This window comes from Mesoplodon bidens (assembly GCF_964165515.1).
Source record: "Mesoplodon bidens genome assembly, chromosome: 19".
Taxonomy (NCBI): Eukaryota; Metazoa; Chordata; class Mammalia; order Artiodactyla; family Ziphiidae; genus Mesoplodon; species Mesoplodon bidens.
In genome coordinates, this window is record NC_138179.1 from 51,540,570 (window position 1) to 51,567,891 (window position 27,322).

Consider the following 27,322-nt stretch of genomic DNA (forward strand, 5'->3'; position numbering starts at 1 on the left):
GGGCGTGGCGGCCGTGCTGCCGGCCGCCCTCCCGCACGCCCGCCGCATGGGGCACCTGGGCTTCGAGGCACCTGTGCGGCGGCGGCGGAGGCTGGGGGGTGGGGAGCGGAGGGCTTGTGCGGCCTCTTCTTCTTGTACAAGGTGATGATGAACTCCTTGAAGAGGCAGGCAGTCACCCCTTCCGGGTCCCGCGCCGAGATTAGGTTGAGGCGAGGGAGGCAGGGTCGTGCAAGTACAAGGTCGAATCCTGTCTTTATTTTAAATTTTGATATTTTACTCATCATCGGGTTTTGCATTAATTTTTTTTTACAGTATTGCGTTAAAATACTTTCTCTTCCTTACTGAGTTTTTTGGCCCTACGTTCCTTAAAAGTTGCATCTGAAATGCCTCACTTGCCTCCCCCTAGTCCGGCAGGTCCCAGCCTCTGCCCCAACCAACCCCAGTCGTTTCAGGAATTATGGAGACGGGACTAGGATGGCAGTGGCCAAAGAGACAGATGAATAACGTAATGAAATCCTAACTCGCGTCCTCAGCTGCTCAGCCACCCCCTCTGTGAAACCACTGAAAGCTCAGTGGGTGGGTATTCAAGAGCTTCCTGTGCACCAGGTGCTGTGCTAAGCACCCATATAATCTTTACACCAGTCACTGAGGCAGGTACTCGTTATACAGAGGAGGAGACAAGCTGGAGGAGCCTGGTTTACTTGACTGTACCGCCCGGCCCTGGGGTGGCACAGGTGGGTCCAGCTGCAGCTCCTACTCTCGGCTGCTCCCTGTTCTTGGGCAGACACCTTCCTTCTCCCTCTGGGCTCCTAGAGCCCCACCAGTGCCAGCGTGCACTTCATTCTGTTTTCAAGGCTTAGGGGTTTACAAGTAGGTCTCCCTCACTGTGGGATGGCTGGGGCTGTCCCATCCTTATTTCTTCCAGAAAGCCTCCCACAGTGCCCTGCACACAGTAGGTACTCAGCAAGACAAACCAATGGCCAGCAGCTGGGCAGACATACCTCTACTCCCAGGCCTTTCTCTTTCCTCCCCCCTTTAAGCTTTTTGAGCTCCTTGGAGCTCGTCTGTTTCTTCACTCTCCTGAAACCCTTTCTTCTTAGCACCTTTCTCATTTCTTCCATGAGGTCCTTGCACAGGGCCTGGGGAGGAGGACCACGTTTCACACCTTGGTCACATTCTGGGTCAGGCCTTGTTTGGGGGTCTCCGTGTTTCTCACCTAATCAGAACATCAGAGTTCTGCTAGGAAAGTGGTACCCCATGCCCGCTCGTTCATTCTCTAAGGCTCTTCTGAGAATGGGTGGGGGTAAGGAGGCAAAATGACAGACTCAGGGTTTGTAAGAGTGAAAGATGCACATTTAAAGGGAAAACAGTAATAGAAAGAGACAGAGGTGACCTGTGGGACCCAGTCCACATGTTTTCCTATTAGAGACAAATCTCAGCTTGAAGGTCCAGTTTAACAAGATCTCCGTGGTCCCTGTGAACACCAGCCTCCTGATCCTAATGGCTACTTGATGGCTTCGTCTTCCTTTTCATCTTTCTCCACTTTTTCGGAATTTTCTGTTATTTCCGGTTCTCTTATTTCTCCTGATTCTGTTTTCCCCAGTGCTTCTGACCCTCTTCTGCCGATTTCTGAAAGGGTCTTCTCTAGTCCTTCGGATTCCCTTCTGCTTGATTCTTCTGAGAGGTTTTGGTCCAGTTCTGAAGGCCTCCTGTAAATTTCTCTTCTTTCCCCTCTGTTCACTTCTGTTAGTTTCCTGCCTGCTTCTCCGGATTGTCCCTTGGCAACATCTCCTGGACCTCCCTCCATCGCAGCTGGTCCTTTACTCCTTGAGGGGCTGGCTTTTTCTACTTCTCCTCTCTGCCAATGTTCTTCTGGTCCACTAGCTGTGATCCCCAGGGTTTCCTTAGACAAGTCACCTTCGGTCTCTTTCTCACTCTCCATTTGCTCCCGCTCGCACTGCTTCATCACCGTCTCGGGTTCATCTCTCATTCTCCTCATCGTTTCCTTCTCCTTTGCCATCACTGTTACACTATCCAAAGTAGTGGCATCTTCTGAAAAACAAGAGAAAGGAGGGAAGAAAGGTAGAAGTTTGTCCGTCTCCGGGCCTGGGGGAACCCCAGCCTGTGGGGGCCTATGCTTCTAAGAGACAGCACTCCTTTCCAAAATGAGAACAGGGATCATCATTTACTGAGCACCAGCTCTGTTCCTGGCATCACGTGAGCGGCATAGATTATACCGTTCGGTCATCAAAAAATTGCATAGTGGGGCTTCCCTGGTGGCGCAGTGGTTGAGAGTCCGCCTGCCGATGCAGGGGACACGGGTTCGTGCCCCGGTCCGGGAAGATCCCACATGCTGCGGAGAGGCTGGGCCCGTGAGCCATGGCCGCTGAGCCTGCGCGTCCGGAGCCTGTGCTCCGCAACGGGAGAGGCCACAGCGGTGAGAGGCCCACGTACCGCAAAAAAAAAAAAAAAAAAAAAAAAAAAATTGCATAGTGTTACTGATTCGAGTTTGCAATCAAGGGACCTGAGATTGATAAAGGGAAAATCACAAACGATGGTTACATTGCAAATAAATAACTGGCAGAGCCAGGATTTGAACCCAGGACAGTCTGCCCCCAGACCACATTCTTTTTCCCTACGAGAACTAGCACAGGTGCTGGGAAAGGACGGAGGCTTCTCCTCCGGCATCGCCATTCTGCATTCCCCTTCGTCCCCGGGAAGCATATTCATCATTTGTTAGGAGGTTCCCCGTAAAAATGTGAGCAGATTGTGGTGGAAGTTCGGATGGAGAGCAATTTTACAACCCAAGGGATCTTTGCTCGTTGTTTTTACCAGCTACAGAGAAAAGTTACCAATCCCTTCCTGAGTCTCCTCCACATTCTCTTCCTGGAAGCCCTGGTTTCTAAGCCGCCTATAGGGGCTCTGGGTTCAGAGCAGGAAAGTGACGTGGTTTGGCCAAGACACATGCAATGCTGCCACCTGCTGTCCGGGAAGGGAAGTGCCCAGCAGCTGCCGCTGGCCTCAGGGCCTTCCAGAGGAGTTTTCAGGATGCCTTTCCCAGCACTCCGTCGGCCAAGGGAGGAGGATGCTTGGAGCATCTGCCATTTCCCTGCTGTACCCTTCACATTATTGCTCCTGTGGCTTCTGAGAGCAGTTCCAAGGGTGTGTGGAGGCAGAGGCAGATCCTCTCTGAGGGGATCTGGTCACCACGTGGCAGGTGCTGGATAATAAAAGGCTGTCATCTGGCTGCTCAGGTGCCCAGAAACCCCATGCCCAAATTCCCGCTGCTGTACCTGGATCAGAGAGGGTTTCAGCCTCGGTGCCTGCAAGGGGCTCTGTCCCCCGAGGAGCCCGGAGCCCCGGCCCCAGCTCCCCTTTACTGCGATTTGGCTGGAGGGAGGGCCCCTCAGAGGGGCAGCCAGAAACTGCAGAAGCATGGGAAAAGCATGGGTTCCGGAGGTAGGCTGCTGGAGACTGGAAACCGCTGTGGGACTTTAACCCCTCTGCCTCCATGTCCTCATCCGTAAAATCAAGCATGAAATACTTATTTCTTAGTGCTCTGGGAGGGATCAGATGAGTCGGCATGTATAAAGCTTAGACGAGTGCCTGGCATGCAGGAAGCACCGAGTGGAGGTCAGCTTCTCTTATCATCCCTGCCCCCTCTGGGGCCCGTCCCTGGTCCCTGTCGACTCCGTGGGGCCTGGAGTCCCAGCCACTTCCTCTTCCCTCACTCCTTTCATGGGAGCCAGTCAGACAGCCTAGAGCAAGCGGGGGATCAAAGGCCTCTGTACTCCCTGGAGCCCTCGGGAGAAAGAATGTGATAAGGGCTAGACCGGCCAGCAGGAGCACAGCCCTGCCACCTATGCACCTCAGCTGGCCCTCGGGTCCCCTGCCCCGACCCCTGCGCCGCCCACTGCTGGCCCTGAAGAGCAGATGCCGGCAGCAGGGGAGCGTGTGGCTCTGAGTCGGACTGCTGTGTGACGTGGCTCCACTCAGGCTCCAGTGCCCCCAGAACAGCACCTACCTCCTAGGTGGTGAGGACCGAGGGAGATCCTTCTGTCTAATGCTTAACCCAGCGTCGGGCCAGCGGTTGGAGCCCCCGCAGTGTCAGCTACTGTTATTCCACCTCTGTCTTTGCTCCTGCTGTTTCCCACCGGAAATGCCCTCAACCTTCCATCTCGTATCTGGAAAATGCTTGGGCATCTTTTGGAGGCTGAAGCGGAAGATTCTCCCTCTTGGAAGCATTCCCTACCTCCCCACAGAACTGGGAGCGCCCCTGCCCGGGCTCTCACAGCACAGCACTGTCCCCCTGCACAGCAGGCTCCGGTGCAGGAGCCCTGGTCGCCGGCAACTCTAATTGCCTGGCTTTCCCACTGGGCTGTGGGCTCCTCCGGGGCAGGGACTGAGCTTCCGTCTCCTCCCAAATCTCACACCTTCCTGGCACGTGACAAGCGCTCAACAAAGAGTTGATGAACTGATTAAAGAAATATGGGAGTACTGAAGAATCAGGGCCGACAGCACGGGTTCTGACCGCAGCCCGAGGTCTCCCTCTCCCGTCCCGAGAAAGGCTGGGGTTGGTGGCGGCACTGAAATCAGAATGCTCGGTGAGCAGTGCCAAGCCCCCGACCGACCGAAGGAGCGGCAGGAAAGCGTGGCGAAGACTGCCAGAAGGAAAGCAGAGGGAGGGTTCTGAGGTTGCCGTCTTCGGGGCCCCAGTACTCACCTTTCTCCTTGTCTTCGAGTATCTCCCTGTAGCTGGTTTTCTTCAGCTCTTCAATGATGCCCTTGTTGGCATCATCCAGGGCCTGTGGGTGGCAGAGGAGCTGGTGAGCTCCCGTGTGACCTGTCCTTGCCCCACCCAAGCCCCAGCGCCAGGAGGTAGGGCTCCTCTGACCCCTGCCCCCTCCCCTTTCCCCTGGCTCCTCTGACCCCTGCCCCCTCCCCTTTCCCCTGGCTCCTCTGACCCCTGCCCCCTCCCCTTTCCCCTGGCTCCTCTGACCCCTGCCCCCTCCCCTTTCCCCTGGCTCCTCTGAACCCTGCCCCTCCCCTTTCCCCTGGCTCCTCTGAAGACTCCCGCCCTGAGGTTAGCGGATACTATGCACTTGGAACGCCCCACACTAAGTGGTATGACAGATAGCGTGGCTGGCAGGCAACTCAAAACTCATTTCCCTCGGGCTCAGGCCTGTTCTGGGGGGTTGCGTCTGTCTACTGAGTCCCACCTTTTAACCTAAAGCTTCTCTTGGCTTCAGCCAATGTAAAAGAGACAAGGCAAGCCCTTCAGCCCTCAGCCAGGCAGCAAGCCACAGAGGGGACTCAGCCACACACTGTGGCTGGGGGCTGGCCTGCCTTCCGAGGGGCTTCCACGGTGTCTGCAGGACCCCCGGGGACCTGGAACTCAGCCCGTGTGCATCTTGAGGGCAACCCTGCCCTCTTCGTCGCAGCCCTCCCCCTGACCCCCCCGGGGCGGAACACCACTAGACACTCAGGAAACGTCTGCCGGGCCTAGACTCTCTTGTGCAGTGTTGGTCTGCCCCCCTCGTACGCTTTCCTGCCTGGAGATGCCATTCCAGGGGGTGAAAGGTCAGGGACCTGGTCCCATGACGAGCCACTTAGGGCCGTGGGTCCATTTGGCTTGACAGGCGCTTCTCTTTGCCTCCTACTTTCAAAACCTGCCCAGCCTCCAAGGCGACCTCAAACCCTCCTTGAGGGGAAAGGCCCAGCTCTGCCTACCCAGCTGAGGCTCTCACGCTGAATCCCCTAGTCCCTGTTGCATGGGTCAGGAATGAGGGCGTTGTGTTCTAAGCTTCCTGTAGACACCACACTTCCTGAGGGCCGGGACCACGGTCGTCACCTTTGGTGCAGTGATGGGAAGACTTTAGATCTGCACCGTGTGGTACCAGAGGCCTCACGTGGCTATTGAGCACTTGAAACATGGCTGATGTGACTGAGGAACTGAACTGTAACTTTTACTTACTTTTAGTTCCTCTTACTTTAAATGGCTGCAGGTGGCTAGCGGCTGCCTGACCAAGCAGCGCGAGTGAGGCAATCACACTGATTTCTTATTGACTCCTGGGGGTGGGTGGGGGTTTGGAGGAGCTGGTACTTTTCAAACTGCAAGTCCTAAAATCCGCTTAGGAGGGCTCAGCCAGCATTAAAGAAAAGGAATGAAAAGAAAATAGAATAGAGTAGGAAATATCAGTGTACATAGTAAATGTAAATATGTTTTGTAAAACTTTCTATTTTTTGTCTGTTTTTTCAAATAAAAATATGTGTATTGAGGTGAATTCCCTGTCAGTCCAGTGGCTGGGACTCCAAGCTTTCACTGCCGAGGGTGCGGGTTCGATCCCTGGTCCGGGAACTAAGACCCTGCAAGCTGCGCTGCAAGGCGCGGCCCAAAATAAAAAGTTCACAGTATGGGTATTGGTTGGGTTGCTATATAAACTGATGGCAGTAACAAACAGTGGAAAGCCACGGCCCTACCCAGAATGTGCCCTGCGGTTGGGGGGTGATAAATATCTAGGGCTGAGGGCCCATGGGCCCACCCAGCCCCAGAGCCGGCCCAGTGGGGGAGAGGCTCACGTTGATGATGGCCTGCTGTGCCTGGTTGTTATGGACGAGCTTCGCTCTCTCCAGGGCCTTCTCAAAGTTGTTCACTGCCGACTCGAAGTCTCTCAGCTTCACTGAAGAGCACGAGGGAGACAGGAAGATTGTGACATTGTGTGCTGCACGATATGGCTGCCCTGCAGGTGCCAGCGGCCCTCGGGAGCAGCCCCAGGCGGGCAGCATCTGGGCCTCCCAGCACCACCCTTTCCAGACATTCCTGGGTCCTCACCACTAAGGACCAGAACCTGAGAAGCTGAGCCTTGGATTTCAGGTGCAAAGAGTCAGTGAGGGAAGGGGTCTGTGCCCACATCATGCGTCTCCAGGGGGACAACTCCATCTTGCCCCATCTCTAGATTGTTCCAGAAAAGGAGATTTTTTTTTTTTCTTTTTAATGTTCACTCAAATTTGTTAAGAACACTGTGGAGACCAAACACATCTGGATGGGCTGGCTGTGACTCGTGGGCCAGCGGCTGGGACATCAGTGCCCACGCTGGTACAATCCGAACCCAGAGAGGAGGCAGCTCCCCCGAGCTCACTCACTGGACAGGTTACTGCTGGGCCAGGGATGATGGCCTATGGACTGATTGACTGCCCTTGAAAAGAGGTTAATTTCAGGAAGGAAGGAGAAAAGTGCTCACCTGCCAGGGTCTGGGAACACCACACTCCACTTTCTTTACACACCACCGCTTCCTCTTATAACTGAGTACCCCAGGATCCAACCCCCCCCACGATGAACTACTTTGGGATCCCCGGGGAAAGAAGGGCCTTGTGTCCATAAGTCAAACTGCAAAAGGCATTATATCCGAAAAGCAATTCTAATAGAGTTCTGAAAGTCTGTGGAGTCACAGTGAATGAGGTCAATACACATTTCTTTTTCAAATACACATTTGAAAAGAAGGAAAGTCACTGTAATCCCTCAGAGACCACCCTGAATAAACGTCAATGTCATTGGGACACCGCAGGTCGGAAGAGGAGTCATAACACTTATGGGAGTGAAGCAGTAAAGGCCATTCCTTTTAACTGAATCTATAACCTGAAGTTATCTTCATTCTGGGAGCCCCTTTCCTCTTCTTTTCCCCGCTGTGTATCCACAAATCTACACATTTATATTTACATTTTCGTTGAGCCATAAATCGACTTTTCTAAGGACTGTAATTGTTTCCCATCTGTGTTAGAAACACTTATGGGAAGCTGACGAGAGGGCAGGAAGGAGGGAATGAGTATTTCTGGAGTGCTCACTATATGCTAGTTCTTGTTCTAAGTGCTTACACGCTTAGGTATTACCTTATTTCTTCACACCAATCCTCTAGGTACATACTATTGATATAATTATCCCTATTTACAGAGGACGAAACTGAGGCACAGAGTGGCACTTGCCAGGAGGGCCCAGAGCCCAAGATCTGCCCGCTCTGGCTGTGTTGCCTCTACAGCCCAGTGGCTCTCGGGCTGCTGCACTTGATTGGATTTTTCCACCCTAGGGTGGGGAAACTGAGACCCGCAGTGAGTGGCCTGTTTCTCCAAAGGCCCTCAGGGCCTAATAAGACCTCCCAGTGGTTAGGACTGGGCGCTTTCACAGCCGGGGTCTGGGTTCAATCCCTGGTTGCGGAACTAGGATCGCGCAAGCCCTGCTGCACAGCCAAAGAAAAGTCCTCACGGGAACAGGGAAGAGGTCTAGGAAAGGCCACAGTAATCATGTCTTCGCCAGTTTACAGTTTTCAAGTGGTTTTCTCTATGTTTTTAGGAAAGGATCTACAATATGTAACGAGGCCCATGAGGCCCTGTGGATCTGGCCCCTTACCAGCCTCCTCTCTCCAGACTTTCCTGGCCCCCAGGAGCTTGACACTGGTCTCCTTCAGTTTCTTAAACCAGCCAAACTCCTGCCCACCTCCCTAAATGCGGTCCCTTTGGCTGAAAAGTTCTGTCTTCAGGTCTTGGAACAGCTGGTGCCTTTGCATTCTTAATGTTTCTGCTTAAAAGTTACTTCCTCAGGCATGGGGGCAGGAAATAGTTACCAGTTTTGCTCCCTACTGTATGCCCAGCCTTGGTGCCTAGAAGGTGCCAGGTAAGCATCTGTGATGTGAATAAGTGAATGTGTGATAAGGCCCCTGATCAGAGCACCTATCATGCTTCCTCTTTCTCTGGGGTCAGCTGCATGCCCGGAGCAGGGCAGCTCAGCACAGTGATTAGGAGCCCGAGCTCCCCTGCTTACTTATTACTGTAAGCTGTTTTTTGGGGTTTTGCGGTACACGGGCCTCTCACGGTTGTGGCCTCTCCCATTGTGGAGCACAGGCTCCGGACGCGCAGGCTCAGCGGCCATGGCTCACAGGCCCAGCCGCTCCGCGGCATGTGGGATCTTCCCGGACCGGGGCACGAACCCGTGTCCCCTGTGTCGGCAGGCGGACTCTCAACCACTGCGCCACCAGGGAAGCCCAAGCTATTTGTTTTTAAAGTTCATATTATGAAAAATTTCAAATATACAGAAAAGTTGAAGGAATAGTATCATGAGCCCCCATTACTCATCACCCAGCTTCAAATATCATATGATGTCACTTATATGTGGAAGCTTAAAAAATGATACACATAAACTTATTTACAAAACAGAAACTAACTCACAGACTTAGAAAACAAACTTACCAAAGGGGAAAGGTTGGGGGGAGAGATAAATTAGGATAAATTAGGAAGTTGGGATTAACATATACACACTACTACATATAAAATAGATAAGCAACAAGGATCTACTGCGCAGCACAGGAGACTCTCCTCAGTACTCTGTCATAACCTATATGGGAAAAGAATCTGAAAAAAGAATAGACCTATGTATATGTGTAACTAAGTCACTTTGCTGTACACCTGAAACTAACACAATATTGTAAATCAACTATACTCCAATATAAAATTTAAAATTTTTAAAAATACCAAAATATCACCAATCTTGTTTCATCTGCTCCTCCTCACCCCTGCCCCTTGCTGTTTTTTAACAACTTTATTGAGATGTAATTCACTTAGTATAAAATGCATCTGTTCGTAAGTATACAGTTCAATGATTTGGGGTAAATTTATAGGCTTGTGCAGTGATCAGCACAACCCAGTTTTAAAACTTTTCCATCACCCTAAAAAGTTCCCTCACGTGACCTGGGGCAATCTGCTGAACCGCGCAGAGTCTCCGTTTCCCCAACTATAAGAGGAGGACAGGGCTTCCCTGGGGGCGCAGTGGTTGAGAGTCCGCCTGCCGATGCAGGGGACACGGGTTCGTGCCCCAGTCCGGGAAGATCCCACATGCCGCGGAGCGGCTGGGCCTGTGAGCCATGGCCGCTGAGCCTGCGTGTCCAGAGCCTGTGCTCCGCAACGGGAGAGGCCACAACAGTGAGAGGCCCGCGTACCGTGAAAAAAAAGAAAAAAAAAGAGGAGGACAATAATGCCTCCATCACTGGCTTGCACAGTGATTAGTTATAAGAAGGCACATGTAAAGGCTACCGAGGCAAGAGGAGTGGAGCTGTTTTGATGACAACATGACACTGTGCTGGTCTGCAGATGAGCTCCTCAAGGGCAGGGCAGTTCTCAGGGGCCCCCAAGCCCTAACTGGGCTTAGCTTAAAGTAGGCACTACATACGCTGGTCAAAATGCAGGGGTTTATCCCCACTCTCAGAATCGGAAGTCTCAGCACAGGGATACACTGGGATGGTAAGTTCAGGCCACAGGATTCCCGGCCCTGACATGGGAAAGGTAGGGTGGTCCTCATGGGGCCCATACCTTGTGCCTGTGCCACCAGAACACTGGCGTTCAGCTGCCACTCGATGTCCCCTTCTTCCTCGGCGCACTGCAGGGACTTCTCACCGTAATTCTGGGCCTGCCAGGCCTGGTCCAGCTCCAAGTAGCAGCGGCCAATCTCGTGGAACAGCCAGGTCTTCTCCAGGGTGCTTTTGGCCAGAGGGATCTTCTCCTCCCATCTGCGGACACAAGAACCAGGGTCACCTCCTTCCGCTCAGACCCTGCACTCGGCCATAGGAGGCCGGGCTTCCTACTGGTGGCAGAAGAAAAACTGTTCTCCAACTACCAGTCCTTTTAGAAACAGGGGTGGAGCTAACAAGCATTAACATATTTTTAAACTACCAAAGCTATTTTGGTACATCCAAAGAGATGGACCGAATTCTCTTTGGACTGGCTTTGATGATACAAGAGTTGAAAATAATGTTTGTAAAACAGCATTTGAAATAACATAATAACATTTAAGAATATTATTAAGCACATGTAAGAGAAAATCAACACAGAAAAAAGATTGGAATGAAAAAACAAAATATCAATAAAAGTAAGAGCAGGATTAGAATTAGTACTTGTCTTTGGGTGGTGGGACTGAAGACTTCTCCTTTTACTTTTCTATATTTTCCAAATTAATATTTTAACATTAAGCACATTTACTATAAAACATTTTATTATAAAAAGATACAGGGATTGGTTCAAGATGGCGGAGTAGAAGGAGGTGCTCTCGCTCCCTCTTGCGAGAACACCAGAATCGCAACTAACTGCTGAACAATCAGCAACAGGAAGACACTGGAACTCACCAAAAAAGATACCCCACGTGCAAAGACAAAGGAGAAGCCACAGTGAGACGGTAGGAGGGGTGCAATCACAGTAAAATCAAATCCCATAACTGCTGGGTGGGTGACTCACAGACTGGAGAACACTTATACCCCAGAAGTCCACCCACTGGAGTGAAGGTTCTGAGCCCCACGTCAGGCTTCCCAACCTGGGGGTCCGGCAACGGGAGGAGGAATTCCTGGAGAATCAGACTTTGAAGGCTAGTGGGATTTGATTGCAGGACTTAGACAGGACTGGGGTAAACAGAGACTCCACTCTTGGAGGGAACACACAAAATAGTGTGCGCATCGGGACCCAGAGGAAGGAGCAGTGACCCCACAGAGACTGAACCAGGCCTACCTGCTAGTGTTGGAGGGTCTCCTGCAGAGGCAGGGGGTGGTTCTGTCTCACTGTGAGGACAAGGACACTGGCAGCAGAAGTTCTGGGAAGTACTCCTTGGCATGAGCCCTCCCAGAGTCCGCCATTAGCCCCACCAAAGAGCCAGGTAGACTCCAGTGTTGGGTTGCCTCAGGCCAAAAAACAAACAGGGAGGGGACCCAGCCCCACCCATCAGCAGACAAGTGGATTAAAGTTTTACTGAGCTCTGCCCACCAGAGCAACAGCCAGATCTACCCACCACCAGTCCCTCCCATCAGAAAACTTGCACAAGCCTCTTAGATAGCCTCATCCACCAGAGGGCAGACAGCAGAAGCAAGCACAATCCTGCAGCCTGTGGAACAAAAACACATTGACAGAAAGATAGACAAGATGAAAAGGCAGAGGGCTATGTACCAGCTGAAGGAACAAGATAAAACCCCAGAAAAACAACTAAATGAAGTGGAGGTAGGCAACCTTCCAGAAAAAGAATTCAGAATAATGATAGTGAAGATGATCCAGGACCCTGGAAAAAGAATGGAGGCAAAGACTGAGAAGATGCAAGAAATGTTTAACAAAGACCTAGAAGAATTAAAGAACAAACAAACAGAGATGAACAATACAATAACTGAAATGAAAAATACACCAGAAGGAATCAATAGCAGAATAACTGAGGCAGAAGAACGGATAAGTGACCTGGAAGACAGAATGGTGGAATTCACTGCTGTGGAACAGAATAAGGAAAAAAGAATGAAAAGAAATGAAGACAGACTAAGAGACCTCTGGGACAACATTAAACGCAACAACATTTGTATTATACGGGTCCCAGAAGGAGAAGAGAGAGAGAAAGGACCTAAGAAAATATTTGAAGAGATTATAGTCTAGTCAAAAACTTCCCTAACATGGGAAAGGAAATAGCCACCCAAGTCCAGGAAGCACAGAGAGTCCCATACAGGATAAACCCAAGGAGAAGCACGCTGAGACACATAGTAATCAAACTGGCAAAAATTAAAGACAAAGAAAAATTATTGAAAGCAGCAAGGGAAAAACGACAAATAACATACAAGGGAACTCCCATAAGGTTAACAGCTGATTTCTCAGCAGAAGCTCTACAAAGCCAGAAGGGAGTGGCATGATATACTTAAAGTGATGAAAGGGAAGAACCTACAACCAAGATTACTCTACCCAGCAAGGATCTCATTCAGATTCGATGGAGAAATCAAAAGCTTTACAGACAAGCAAAAGCTAAGAGAATTCAGCACCACCGAACCAGCTCTACAACAAATGCTAAGGGAACTTCTCTGAGTGGGAAACACAAGAGAAGAAAAGGACCTACAAAAACAAACCCAAAACAATTAAGAAAATGGTCATAGGAACATACATATTGATAATTACCTTAAACGTGAATGGATTAAATGCTCCAACCAAAAGACACAGGCTGGCTGAATAGATACAAAAACAAGACCCATATATATGCTGTCTACGAGAGAACCACTTCAGACCTAGGGACACATACAGACTGAAAGTGAGGGGATGGAAAAAGATATTCCATGCAAATGGAAATCAAAAGAAAGCTGGAGTAGCAATACTCATATCAGATAAAATAGACTTTAAAATAAAGAATGTTACAAGAGGCAAGGAAGGACACTATTTAATGATCAAGGGATCAATCCAAGAAGAAGATATAACAATTATAAATACATATGCACCCAACATAGGAGCATCTCAGTACATAAGGCAACTGCTAACAGCTGTAAAAGAGGAAATGGACAGTAACACAATAATAGTGGGGGACTTTAACACCTCACTTACACCAATGGACAGATCATCCAAACAGAAAAGTAATAAGGAAACACAAGCATTAAATGACACAATAGACCAGATAGATTTAATTGATATTTATAGGACATGCCATCCAAAAACAGCAGATTACACTTTCTTCTCAAGTGTGCACGGAACATTCTCCAGGATAGATCACATCTTGGGTCACAAATCAAGCCTCAGTAAATTTAAGAAAATTGAAATCATATCAAGCATCTTTTCTGACCACAACGCTACGAGATTAGAAATCAATTACAGGGAAAAAAATGTAAAAAACACAAACACATGGAGGCTAAGCAATACGTTACTAAGTAACCAAGAGATCACTGAAGAAATCAAAGAGGAAATCAAAAAATACCTAGAGACAAATGACAATGAAAACATGATGATCCAAAACCTATGGGATGTGGCAAAAGCAGTTCTAAGAGGGAAGTTTATAGCTATACAAGCCTACCTCAAGAACAAGAAAAATCTCAAATAAACAATCTAACCTTACACCTATAGGAACTAGAGAAAGAAGAACAAACAAAACCCAAAGTTAGCAGAAGGAAAGAAATCATAAAGATCAGAGCAGAAATAAATGAAATAGAAACGAAGAAAACAATAGCAAAGATCAATAAAACTAAAAGCTGGTTCTTTGAGAAGATAAACAAAATGGATAAACCATTAGTCAGACTCATCAAGAAAAAAAACGGAGAGGACTCAAATCAATAAAATTAGAAGTGAAAAAGGAGAAGTTACAACAGACACTGCAGAAATACAAAGCATCCTAAGAGACTACTACAAGCAACTCTATGCCAATAAAATGGACAACCTGGAAGAAATGGACAAATTCTTAGAAAAGCACAACAAGTGGGTAGGTGAACACTCACAGGCCTCTGTCTTTTGGCACCTAGACACCAGGGGCCATTCGGGAAACCATATGACGTGGAATAGAAGGCTCTGGTGATCAAGTCTATTCCAGTCAAGCAACGAAGGCCTGAAGGACAATTTCTCACTGTGTGGTCAAGCCCGCCCCTGAGTCTCCCTGGGGTTGAGTCACCCCACTGGAGCAGGTCACCAGCCCCAGGGCTGGACATCTAAAGTCCAGCAGTTAAGCCCTCTGGAGAGCTCAGACTCCATTCCCAGTGACCCCACGAGACTGCACAGAGTGACAGAATAACCTCTGAAGAGCTCCCAGAAGTCAGTGGTCCACCTGGTCCTGAACTTGCCCAAAGTAAGGGTCACCTGGAGTCCTTGTTAAAGTCAGATTCCTGAGCTCTAACCCAGACCTGTAGAATGAGAATTTCCAGGAGAGAGGCCCAGTAATTCATACGCTTAACAAGTGTCCTCGGTGACTCTTGTCACTGGGAAATTTGGAGAAAATGCTGATTCTATTCTATTAATTAATTTAACTGATGAGCCACAGAGTTTACAAAGTGGCTTGCCCCTGGTCACTTCGCACAGCCAGGAGCCAAACTCGGGCCTTCTGATGCCTCTTTGCCTGACATCCTGCCCCAGTCTGGGAGTCCAGTGGGAGGGTGGGATGTCCTGGCCCCAGAGTAGGGAGGGGACAGTCCCGGGTCACTCACGTGTCAATGGCTTGCTGGAATTTCCCAACTCTGGCAAAAACCCTGCCAATGTTGTCCAGGGCCCTGGACTTGGCATCAGGAAGATCACTGTGGGGAAGAAGCAAGACAAGGCCATTCTAGGCACTACGGAAACTGGAAAGAAGTCAAAGACGGGCCAGTTGGAGGGACGATGCCCAGGCTGGCAAGGCTGCGGTACCCAGGCCCTCTTGAGCCCTGTGGCCGGGAACGGACATTATCGGGACTTTTCCGGAGGGCAAACAGGCAACAGCTTGCAAAGATATCCCTTTGGTCCAGCAACTCCCCTTCTAGGAATTCACCTCCAGAATATAATGTGACAAGGACACTCAATAGAGTGTTGTTTGTAGTAATAAACAGTGGAAGCAATCTGAATGCAATCAGTGCAATTTTTTGTGTACGAAAAAAGTCCCTGATATATTAAGTTAAAAAGTCAGATTATGGGAGCACATACAACGTCTGTTGCCCCATTAGTGTTAAAAGTGAATGTGCGGGGCCTGAAGCAGAAGCTGTGCTCAAAGCTCTGACGATGGAGGAAGGGGCCACGAGCCCAGGAGTGCAATAACTGCAGCTCTAGAAGCTGGAAAAGGCAAGGAAACAGATTCTCCCCAGAGCCTCTGGAAGGAGTGTGGCCCTACCAACACCTTGATTGTGGCCAGTGAAACTGCCTTCAGACAGCTAACCCCCAGAACTATAAGAGGATAAATGCATTGTTTTAAACCACTAAAAAATAAGTAAATAAATTAAAAAGTGGGCATTTTAAAAAGAAATAGAGAATGTAAATCTAACTATTAACAGTGATTACCTAAGGGAAATGAGAGTATGAAGGAAACTTCTAATTTATCCATAGAATCTACATATTTTTTCAGTATTCACGTGTCATCAGAAAAGCGATGAATATATTTCCATAAATAGGGGTGGGGGAGGGATGGAGGGGGAGTTTGGGGTTAACAGATGGAACTATTATGTATAGAATGGATAAACAACAAGGTCCTACTGTATAGCACAGGGAACTATATTCAATATCCTGTGATAAATCAAGTGGAAAAGAATATGAAAAAGAATGTATATATATTTATAACGGAATCACTTGGCTGTACAGCAGAAATTAACACAACATTGTAAATCAACTATACTTCAGTAAAAAAATTTATACCTTAAAAAAAAAAGATATTTCGGGGCCTCCCTGGTGGCGCAGTGGTTGAGAGTCCGCCTGCCGATGCAAGGGACACGGGTTCGTGCCCCGGTCTGGGAAGATCCCACATGCCGCAGAGCAGCTGGGCCCGTGAGCCATGGCCACTGGGCCTGCACGTCCAGAGCCTGTGCTCCGCAGCGGGAGAGGCCACAGCGGTGAGAGGCCCGCATACCACACACACACACACACACAAAAGATATTTCCATAAGGAAAAGGCCACCACTCCCCCCTCCACTGGCTCTTTACTATTACCATATGAACATTCTGATCTGTTAAAAAATACCTCCTTCCCAACAAATAAACCAAGAAAGCCCTCCCCCAACCGCAGCCCCACCCCCAGCATCCCTCCCCGACTCCCTCCCTCCTCAGGCAAGCTCCCTTTCTTCCCTTCGCCCCTCAGCCCCTGGCCCACAGTGGCAGACTTCCTTGTCTTCCAGGAAGTCTGCTCTGATTTACTCTCCCCACCGCGGCCGCGCTGCCTTTTAAATGCAAACCTGACCAAGGCATCCCTCGACCCGCAGACATACCCACATCTGTCTGCAGTCTCACCGAAGCTGTGTGCGTGCCGGCAAAAGGGAACAGCCTCGGTGTCGGTCCGCAGGGATGCAGTTCCCTACGTGCGTACTGTGGGCGCTGAAATACCTTTCGATGAAGCCATTCGAAGAGTGAGACGTTCCCTTCCAAGGCACGTTCTTTTTTAAAAAACCGCAGAAGTGAGTCACTTCTGTTTTAAAAATCCTATGTATGTGTACACGTACATAAATATGTAGGTAAATACGTTGAAAAGGGGGCAGGGGGACACACCTCAACGCGGCCCCAGGGAAGCGAGGGGAGCGTGGTGCTGGGGGTTGTGGGGAGCCGTGAGCACCACACAGTTCTGGGTCGAGCACCAGGCCGCGGACCGGTGTGAAAACAAAGCCCTCCTCGGCCCTCACTACTTCCGGCCAGGTCCTCCCTCCTCAGCGCGGCCTCCTCCCGTCCTCCCACTCCCCACAGGTCCTGGCCCGCCCTGCCCAGCCCACGAGCCGCCGTTCCCCCAGCCCTCCACCCCTGCCCTGTCCCTCTGCCTACGGAGCCACCCGCCTTGTCCTATCTTTTCCTTCCCTCCTCTCTGAGGCCCCCTCCGCTCCTCTCTCTCCGGCCTCTGGGCCATGTTTGCTGCTCTGATGTCAGCCTCCCCTTCCAGAGTGGGTGCTCTTTTCCGGTGTGCATAGGCACGCTGCAATATGTTACTGTGTTCCTGACAATAAGGTGTTCTGTTATCTTGGACAGTAATGGGGCTGTGAAAGCCTGCAATCAAGTCACCCACAGAGTAATCAGAGAAAGGAATTGAGGGCTGGGGTCACTGAAGAAGGTGCTCCGACAAGTCGGGATTTGAGCTGCGCCTGGAAGGCTGGTGGGCTTTGGAGGTGGCGGCGGGGCTGATTCCACTGAGGACACCCGTGGGGCACACAGGTGAGACTCATGGGTGAGACTGGAGGCCCCGGGACTTGCCTGGTGGTCCAGCGGGTAAGACTCCAGCGCTCCCAAGGCAGGGGACCTGGGTTCGATCCCTGGTCGGGGAACTGGATCCCGCATGCATGCCGCAGCTAAAAAGATCTCACATGCCGCAACTAAGACCCGGCGCAGCCAAGGAAAAAAAAAAAAAAAAAAAGACTGGAGGCCCGTTTGTGGATGTTGCAAAGGAACTAAGCTTGTTTAAGGAACACCTCTGTTTGCTTAATCAGCCACTTAGCGCACATCCATCACATGCCCATTATGTGGCAGATGCTGGGAAGAGAAAGGGAGTAGAAAAGTCCAAGGTCTACAGGGCAGGCGAGAAACGTTATGGCGTGTGGAGAGGGAGCACGGAGGAGGGCCGCTAAGTCACTCTGGGGCGCATGGTGGGCTTTCCCCAAGAAAAAAACCACTTCTTTACAATTTGAAGGATGGGGAGGAGGGAGCTGATGAAGAAAGGGCTGGCAAAAGAGAAGGCTGAACAGAAGCAGAGCTGAGAGGTGCTGGCCAGGGCTCAGGATGCCCAAGGGCCCCGAGAGAGCCTGGTCAACTGAGGTCAGGGCAAGTCAGGTCAGGGAGGACGGTCTGAGCTGAGCAGACCCGGGCGCTGGAACTGCCTCCCGACCACTGGCTTTGTTTTGCACAGAAGGGCCAGCTGGGTGGCAGGAAACCCAGGTCGGAGGAAACAGGCGAGAAGTGAGTAAGGTCTGGACTGAGTTGTGGGAGGGAAAGAGACAAGGGAATGTTCTTTTTTTTTTTTTAATTAATTAATTTATTTATTTTGGCTGCGTTGGGTCATTGCTGTGCGCGGGCTTTCTCTAGTTGCGGCGAGCGGGGGCTACTCTTCGTCATGGTGCACAGGCTTCTCATTGCCGTGGCTTCTCTTGTTGCGGAGCACGGGCTCTAGGTGCACGGGCTTCAGTAGTTGCGGCATGTGGGCTCAGCAGTTATGGCTCGCGGGCTCTAGAGCGCAAGCTCAGTAGTTGTGGCGCACGGGCTTAGTTGCTCCACGGCATGTGGGATCTTCCCGGACCAGGGCACGAACCCGTGGCCCCTGCATTGGCAGGCAGATCCTTAACCACTGCACCACTAGGGAAGTACGGGGAGGAAGTATGTTCCCTTGATGGCAGGAGGCGGCGTGGATGGGCCATGGTGGGCTGGCGTGAGCAGTGAGGGGAGGGAGGTGTCTGGGAAGCCACCTTGGCTCCTTCCTGGGGACTGAGTAGCCACCAGTGCCATCTTCACGGATAGGGGGCCCTGAAGCAAGAGATTTGGCAGGAAGATGAGGTGTTCCACTTTGGACATGTTAAATTTGGGGCTCCTGTGGGACATCCAAGTGGAAATGCCTTGGACTCTGTTGCATATGCAGGTCCGGAGCTCAGAAGGGAGGCAAGACATAAAGATTTATGTCTTTAGGGCACGGGAGAAAGTTGGATCCAAAGTACTGTATATACTTATTTAATCCTCAAAATCCCCATGAGTTGGTATTATTATGCCTTCGTTAGAGATGAGGAAACTGAGAGGGTCAGCAACTGAATCAAATCCACACTGCTTCTAAGTGCCAAAGGCAGGAATCAAATTCAGGTCTGTCTCCAAAGCTGGTTGTTGTTTGCTTGTTTTCTACTCTTGGAATGGCCAACATGCGAGATTCCTGCTTGGCACGGGGAGGGCAGGTGAGAAATGAGCTGGGAACGGACGGACGGCTTCTAGGACTCGGATGAGCAAGGGGGAGAACACAGGTGGCAGGCGTGTTCAGCAGATCCGGTTTGGCCCAGAAGGGTGGACTGACATTGGAGGGCTGTGCAGAAGTGGGTTCAGAGAGGGCCCTGAGTGCCAAGTGAAGGCATTTGCTTTTTTTGTTTGTTTGTTTTTGTTTTTTTTTGCGATACACGGGCCTCTCACTGTTGTGGCCTCTCCCGTTGCGGAGCACAGGCTCCAGAAGCGCAGGCTCAGCGGCCATGGCTCACGGGCCCAGCCACTCCGCGGCATGTGGGATCTTCCCGGACCGGGGCACAAACCCACGTCCCCTGCATCAGCAGGCAGACTCTCAACCACTGCGCCACCAGGGAAGCCCAAGGCATTTGCTTTTAACCTGCAGGCAGTGAGGGCCCAAGGCCTGTGTGTCAGCAGTGGAAGCACAGTCGACAGATGAAAATCAGCATGTCTCTGGAGGTGACGTGTGGGAGCAGCTCGAGGCAGGGAGAGGTGACGGCTGACCTGAGAGGAAGTGGGAGGATGGGAGGGACTCCCCTGGCAGTCCAGTGGCTAAGACTCCGTGCTCCCAATGCAGGGGGCCCGGGTTCGATCCCTGGTTGGGGAACTACATCCCGCATGCCACAACTAAGAAGTCTGCGTGCCACAATAAGAGATCCCGCATGCTTCAACTACGACCCAGTGCGGCCAAAATAAATAAATTAATTAAATACGTTTTTAAAAAGTTAAAACAAAAATGGGAGGATGGGAGACAGAGAGGCTCAGAACTGTGGGGCAAGTAGAATCGGGCAAGAGAAGGTCACAAATGACTCCAGAGGTTAGAACCAGGGTGCCCAGAAAGCGATGGTACCCCTGAGAGGGGCCATCCAGTCTCGGGAAGAGTTGGTTCCCGAGAACCAACACAGGAGTCATCACGGATACGCAGCGCTGTTCTGAGATCTTCATGTCGCCCTCCCTTCTACCCTATCGGATAAGGGCTACCGTTATGTCCATTTGACAGAGGAGACCCAGGCTGCAAGAGGTTAGTTAAGTGCCTGCCTAAGGCCCCACAGCTGGGAGGTACAACTTCGAAGCCCAAGCTTAGTCAGTGCCATGGTTTCCGAGGCCCTGCTTGATCCAACCCCTACCTGCTTGGTCCAGCCTCCTCTCGGCCTTAAGCTCCCTCTTGCCTACCTCTGGGCCCTCCCACAGGCCAAGTGTGTCCCCAACACCCAGTCAAGTCCTCCTGGAATACACTTTTCATAGCACCAGGTCCTGTACTTTTTCCTTATGACACTTAGCACAGTTGCGATTTATTAGCTGTGTCACTTTTTGTTTTATCTCTGCGGGGAAATGAGCCTTGTGTCTGGTCACTGCTGTGTTCGCAATGCTAGCAACATCTGGCATGTCTGGAGTTGACGAATGCTTGTGGAGATGACATAAAAATATCCCTAAGAGCCAAACCACTGGGAGCTTTTTGGAGTCTGGGGCCACTACCTTCCTTTTGTGGCAAAAAAAAGCTGACAGTCTAGGTGTGCCCTTGTCCTGGGTAGATGACTCCTCCCTCTGGGGGAATCCACCTCAGGCACGCAGGGCAGAAAGTGGGAGCTCGGCCACCAGCAGCCCTGGCAAAAGGCCGAGACGTAGTCCCCGCCCCAGGCCTCGGCCGCTTGGCCTTCCAAGCCCTTGCAGGCACTCACTATTCCTTGGCGATCTCCAGGTCCTTCCTGTGGCTCTGCAGGGCTGCCACCATCTGCCCCAGCTCGATCTGGGCGTTCCCTATGCAGCTGTGCAAGTTTCCGACCAGTTCGTCCTTGTTGGGCACCTCCTCTTTGTTCCATTCCAGAACCTTCTTCAGCACTTTCTCAGCTTTCTGAAGGCTGCCTTCAGCACTGCCGCTGGTCAGCACTGGGAAGGGAGAGAGGGGATATGGAGCGGGGAGCAGCCCCCCACAGCTGACAAGGGAGCCCACTTCCCCCTCCAGATTCCATCCACAGGCCAGCGAAGCCAGGGACTCCGGCTGCCGAGAGGCTCTGTCCCCACCTGGCCACAGGCCCGCCCTTCTGAGAACACCACCCACACATGTCAATCTCCTCCAGGCTCTTGAGGATGTAGCGGGCCGTCTGTGAGGGCCGGCGTTTGCGGTGCCGCAGCCACTTCTCTTGCGTCAGTTTCCGGTCCCGCTCCCTGGCGTAGATGGGCTTCTGCTGCTCCCAAAAGTAACTGCGCCTGTCCAGGTAGTTGATGCCCGTCATGATGAGGTCCTCCATGGTCAGGCCGTGCTTGATGGTGCCTCTGATCAGGTCTGTGGGCAAGGGTGTGGGGAGGCATCTAAGGGGAGTCACCTCCTCTTGGCTAAGGGTCTCCCTGTGGGGACCTCTCCCTGGAATTGGGGGACAGTAATGAAAGCAAGAGCACATAGGTGGGAGAGTGGGTCTAACTGGGTGCAGACGAGGCCAGAGCCCCCCTTTTCAGGCACTCGCATGGCACAGGGCTTCAGGCATAGGCCTCTTACGGCAAGACATGAGGAGCTAGCAGAAGCAGCAGCTGGTGGATAGCTTTCTGAAAAGCTCCCAGCCCTCGGGGCTCCCTTATTTCAAGCTGTGTCCTCAGAGAAGACAAAGTAGAAATGCACAACCCAGTCCAGGTTGCCAGTGACAAGCGAGTCCCCAGGTGCCAAGTGTGCCAGTGCAAGCTGGGACTTGGAGGGGCATGCCCGAGCTCTGCCCACCTGCCTAACCAGAGGTCAGAGCTGGGAGCAAAGCTGCAAGGCCACTTGGGTAATGTTCCGGCCACCTCTTCCTTCCATGGAAGCTCCTCTGCAGGGAGGGAAGCATCCAGGCCTGTTACAGAGGAGTTGTGCCAGCTGTGAAGCTGCCCCTGAGACGCAACCTGCCGGGAATCCTACACAGGACCTTGGTAAGTCAGTTCTGGAAAAAGGCATTGGCTTCGAGGGTGATCCCTGCTCAGGCTCAGTAGCTAAAGGCAACACTCCCACCACCCATGTTTATACGAGACAGTCATATAATGAATGTCTAATGAGGAAACAGGCTCCGTCCTATTTCCTCTCCCTGCCAGCATGGTGTGGTGGGAAGAGTGCTGCTCTGGAGGTTAGGAGGCCTGGGCTCTGCTGTCAACCCCACCACTAGCTTGCTTGCTCGTCACCTTGGACGAGTTACTCCCCATTCGGGGTCTCTCTGATAAAGGAGGGATGAGGTTTTAGGACATTACAGTTCCACGGTCCTAGGATTCCTCTTCTAGCACCTCCAAGCTGGACTGCTTTGCCCTCTACAGGGGATTGACCTGTACAGACTGAAGGCTCAGGGGATACCCCTTTGGGGACCGCAGTGGTAAATCTTCAGCGTTCCCTCCCAGGGTACCATAGCACTTAAGAGCTCTGGTTCAGAAACTGGACTTCTTGGATTCAAATCCGAGAGCCGTGTCACTGAGTTACTTAACCTCCCTACGCCTCAGTTTCCTCATCTGTAAAATGAGAATGGTAGCAATACCTTTCCAGAGGAACGTGTCGGCAAATATCCTTTGAAAGGCTCTGCCTCTGGCTTATACGTTAAGCATCCACCCCAGATTTCCTTTGCCCCGAGTTCCCTGTTGCAAAAAAAGTGTCTGAAACCTTCATCCAACAGGAGCTTCTCCAGATACTCCCTGTCCACATAGAGCTCGCCCAGGAGCTGTCGGATGATCTTCTTGCTCTTGAGCGAGCCCTTCTGCTTGGACTCCCTCTTGGGATGGTGTACGAGCTGTCTCACGGGATGAGGCTTCTGCGGGGCTTGCATGCTCTGGGAATACGGAGCAATACCCAACAGAGCCTCAGAAAGGAGCCTGGAGCACCCAGCCAAGGTCCCCTGAGCCTGTGATCCCAGACCGTTCCCTTCAGGACCACCGTGGGCTGAGAACCATAGAGTGTGTCTGGTCCAGGAACAGCTACACTCCCAAAACCCCTCAGGAGCTGGGGCAGAATCTCATGACTGCCGGCACTGGCCAGGAGCTCATCACTCCCGGGCACGAGGGCCATTAAGACTTGTTTTTTTTTATTGGAGTATAATTGCTTTACAGTGTTGTGTTAGTTTCTGCAGCACAGTGAAGTGAATCAGCTCTATGTATACCTATATCCCTTCCCTCTTGGGCCTTCCTCCCAGCACTGCCCCCATCCCAGCCCTCTAGGTCATCACAGAGCACCGAGCTGAACTTCCTGTGCTCCTCAGGCACGTGTGGCCTCTGCCTTCCGAAGGAGATGATGTCAGAGCAGCCGGGGCCCTTACCTCCGCCTGCTGGCTTAAGAAGGACAGGTCCCCTTTGTTCTCCAGCTTAACAGAAGAAGGACCTGCAAGGACAAAAGCTGGGGCTCAGGTCGGCCGGGCCCCCAGGCACCATCTATCACATACTTTGGCAGGAGGATGGTGGAGGCTGGCTAGCAAGCAAATGGTTCAACACTCTCCTAGGAGCCAGGCAGCCCCCACTAGCCTAAGGCCACAGCAGGCCCTGGGCACCAGGGGTGGTCTCCATTTCCACACTCTGCCGCCCACAGTGGCAAGCTCTCCACCCACCCCCACCCCCACCCCCACTAAGCTGATGGGCAGAGCCAGCCCTTGGTGCGTATGAGGTAAGGGAGGAAGCCAGGGACCGGGGAAGGCTGGGCTCAGGACCCCATTCTACCCTATGACACCAGGCCAAAAAGAGGCCTACTCGTCTGTCTTGGGGTGAGAAAAATGGTGCTTCTCATCTGGCTTTGGAGAGAACCAGACACTGCAGTGCTCAGTACAGTGGATCGGGGACTGGTCTTCCCAGTGGACAGTTCCTAATCCTCAAGGAAATCACGAGCAGCCAGATCCAAGCTTGGGACTCCCTATAGCCCTTCCGGTGGTGGCTGCTCACCCAGTGCACCTCGGGCCTTCCCCCAAACCTAAGGATTCCAAGAGCCTCCTGGATAAGGGCATAGGCCTCATGGTCACTCACTTCCCACTGAATTGTTGATGGCTTCCTGGGCTTTCTGAATTCCAACTTTGAATTCCCGATCGGGCCTCAGCTTGTAGCCTCGATGATAGAACACCAAGGCAAATTCAAAGTCTCCCATGGTGTACAGGGTCTCCGCTTTTTGTAAAATCCCCTGAAATGAGAGGAAGTCAAATCAAGGAGAGCAGACAAGGCCTTCTAGGACTCAGGTGTGGTGGAACAGAAGGGTCCCTGGGTTGAGGATAAATGTTGGGATACAGGGTCAGAGAGCCAGGCAAGTAACCTATGAAGGGAAACTCCAGGCAATAAACTCCAGGCAGTCTGGCTGGTTCTTCAACCAGTACTAATCAGAGGCTGCTGCAGGCGGTGGCAGTGTTGAAGAAAAAGTGAGTCCTCCCACCCTTACGGTCACCTTGCAGAAAGTCGGGTCACCCTGGAGTGAAGCCTCAGCATCTGCCAGGGATTTCTCCAGCTCTCCCGTCTTGAGGAAGCATTTGGAGCGGGCCACCAAGCAGTTCTTATCTCCATTCTGAAGGTGAAGAGCCTGAGGAAGAAACCACTCAGATCAACAGGCATCAGGCAGGGCGAGGTAAGAAGCCTAAATGGACACAGCAGCCCAAACCCTCCTGCCAGAGTTTCAAGGGGACTCCACAGGCCAGCAAACAGGTCTTTGGATCTTTTCAGACTAAAAAAGCAGCACCACACTGATCTCTGCTCAGTCAACTAGGTTATCTGCATCTGGCTCATCTGGAACAAGGTAAAATCACAAGCGATTGTGGAAACCACTGGTTGAGATGTGAGAATATACTACCCTGTGGATATTCGGAATTTCTCCTAGTGTCTGGGATGCCTCCAGCCCACTCAGAATCATAGGGTGTTCAGTGCATCAAAATTCAACCATGGGGCTTCCCTGGTGGCGCAGTGGTTGGGAGTCCGCCTGCCGATGCAGGGGACGCGGGTTCGTGCCCCGGTCTGGGAAGATCCCACATGCCGCGGAGCGGCTGGGCCCGTGAGCCATGGCCGCTGAGCCTGCGCATCCGGAGCCTGTGCTCCGCAACGGGAGAGGCCACAACAGTGAGAGGCCTGCGTACCACCAAAAAAAAAAAAAATTCAACCATGAACCTGTAATGGCTGCACAACACATTCAAAATACTACTTGAAGGCTAAGCATTCTGAAGGCTAACAAAATGGATTTTAGACAATCTGCAACTTGGTTATCCATTCCACGAGCCCTCTCTTTTTACATAGCTTATTGAGAATGAATCACTATTTCAGGGGATTAAGATGAAAGTGCTGGGAAAATGGAAACTGTGATTTGGGCCCTAAAGTGGCAGCAGAATGCTTCCCCTACTCCCCATGTCCTCTCTTCTCCTGTTTAAGATCATTACCATAGTCTGCAGTGTATTGTCCTTCCTGAGGCATCAGACTGTACCCGCCCCTGTCTAAGACCTTCACACATTCCCAGGAAGAAGTAGCTACTTTCTTTCCTAGAAAAGGCCACTTCTCACCTAAAGCTATAGGCCCTCGGGATGTTCTTTTCTCACTACCTGAGCTTCTCCAGGATGAAACAGGATCCAGAAAGAGGAGAATGCGCGGGGCAGGGCTCCTGAACTTAATTGTTGGCCCATCCGATCAATTATTTTTGGTTTTAGGATGTGGTTGGTGATCCAAAGGGCCAAAAGACTCTAGGTAGCAGTTGAGAAGCTTGACTTTAGGGGGAGCCTTAGGACTGGTTACAGGGCTATCCTACCACTCCATTTGTAACAAGCGGGCTATTTGTTATAAAAGAAACAGTCATAAAAACATACAAAAGCTTATTTGGGAGACAGTACAGTAGAGTATGGTGGTTAGCACCTCAGCACTGAAGTCTGAGTGCCTGAGTTTGAATCCTTCCTCTGCCACTCGTTAGTTCAGTGATCTTGGGCGTTACTCAACTTCTATATCAGTTTCCTCAACTACAAAATGGCGTAATAACAGCACCTCCCCCATAAGCTTGCTAAGTGGCTCATACTGCTAAGTGGCAGTATGCCTGGTATCCTAAAATAGCACTCAATCCCCTTAGGGTAGGGTGGAGCTATTTATACTACAGTAAAGTTTTATGATGTTAGTTATTCACTGACCACCTTCCAGAAGCAACCGAGTGCCAGAGACTTCACTTCCGCAAGCAGCCTCCCAGCTAATCTCCCGGCCAGTTATGTATGGGAAAGGAGGCCAATCGCGAAACATTTGAGTAAAAAAGTAGGAGACGAGGTCACTGTTAACACAGAGGTTGGTTATAAACAACCAGGCAGAAAGCAAGTGGGAATTGGTAGAAAACGGCCAAACAGGGGCTTATCTGTGACAGATGTGCACCAATCAGTAACAGTGGAATAATGGAAACAATAGGGTGGTTCAGGAATCATCAGGACCTCAGTGATGGGTGGCTGATAGGTTCGGAGCGCGACTCACGTTGCTGAAGCTATGGGCGGCTTTAGCGAACTCCCCGCACAGATAGAGCCGCTCGCCCTCCGCCATGTAAGAGGGGAAGGTGCTTCGCAGGCCTTCAGTTTCTGGGTCCTCCATGGTGACGCAATTCGGAGACGATGAAGCGGAGAATGGGAGGAAAAGAAGCCTGAGAACGTCTGTCTGGCTTGTGGAAGCTCCGTCTCTTAGCAACAGGGAGACGTAGAGCTGCTTCCGGCCCCGCCCCTCGCGCGCAAGGCTGAGTCCCGGGCACAACCGCTGCCAGCGTGCGCATGCGTCCAGGCAGCCGCGCGTTGAGCGGGGCGAGACGAGCGCGTGGCCAGCAGCTGCAAGGCGCCTGCGAGGCGGGAGCGCTCTGTAATGTTGGCTGTTGCACGCTACATCGGTTCTTCCTGGCGTTGCGTGGCGTTCAGAATTTACAGCCAGGAAAACAGAAAGAAGATTGGGGGCAGAATTCCAAATAGGGGTAAGGCATGCGTGGCAAGGATATGTGCACGTGTACCACCATCAGAGGGAGAGAGCCCAGGACTTCGGAGTCGGAGTG

The 27,322-nt window shown here is 51.5% G+C and overlaps 1 protein-coding gene across 2 annotated transcripts; it reads right to left on the reverse strand.

Moving 5' to 3' along the window:
• Window positions 1-52: 52 nt before the first annotated feature.
• On the reverse strand, window positions 53-26,958 carry ODAD4 (outer dynein arm docking complex subunit 4). Of its 2 annotated transcripts, none has more exons than XM_081219970.1 (12): window positions 26,764-26,958; window positions 24,728-24,859; window positions 24,319-24,469; window positions 23,625-23,686; window positions 22,976-23,141; window positions 21,425-21,649; window positions 21,045-21,252; window positions 14,946-15,032; window positions 10,354-10,550; window positions 6,580-6,680; window positions 4,724-4,805; window positions 53-2,049 (listed from the first exon to the last, which is right to left on the reverse strand). In XM_081219970.1, exons 1-12 carry the CDS (start codon window positions 26,875-26,877, stop codon window positions 1,505-1,507), a joined length of 2,070 nt encoding a protein of 689 aa, XP_081076096.1. In that variant the 5' UTR covers window positions 26,878-26,958; the 3' UTR covers window positions 53-1,504. The 2 variants fall into 2 exon arrangements, with proteins under 2 accessions (XP_081076096.1, XP_081076095.1); XM_081219969.1 differs by having other exon boundaries at window positions 53-2,052.
• Window positions 26,959-27,322: the final 364 nt, after the last annotated feature.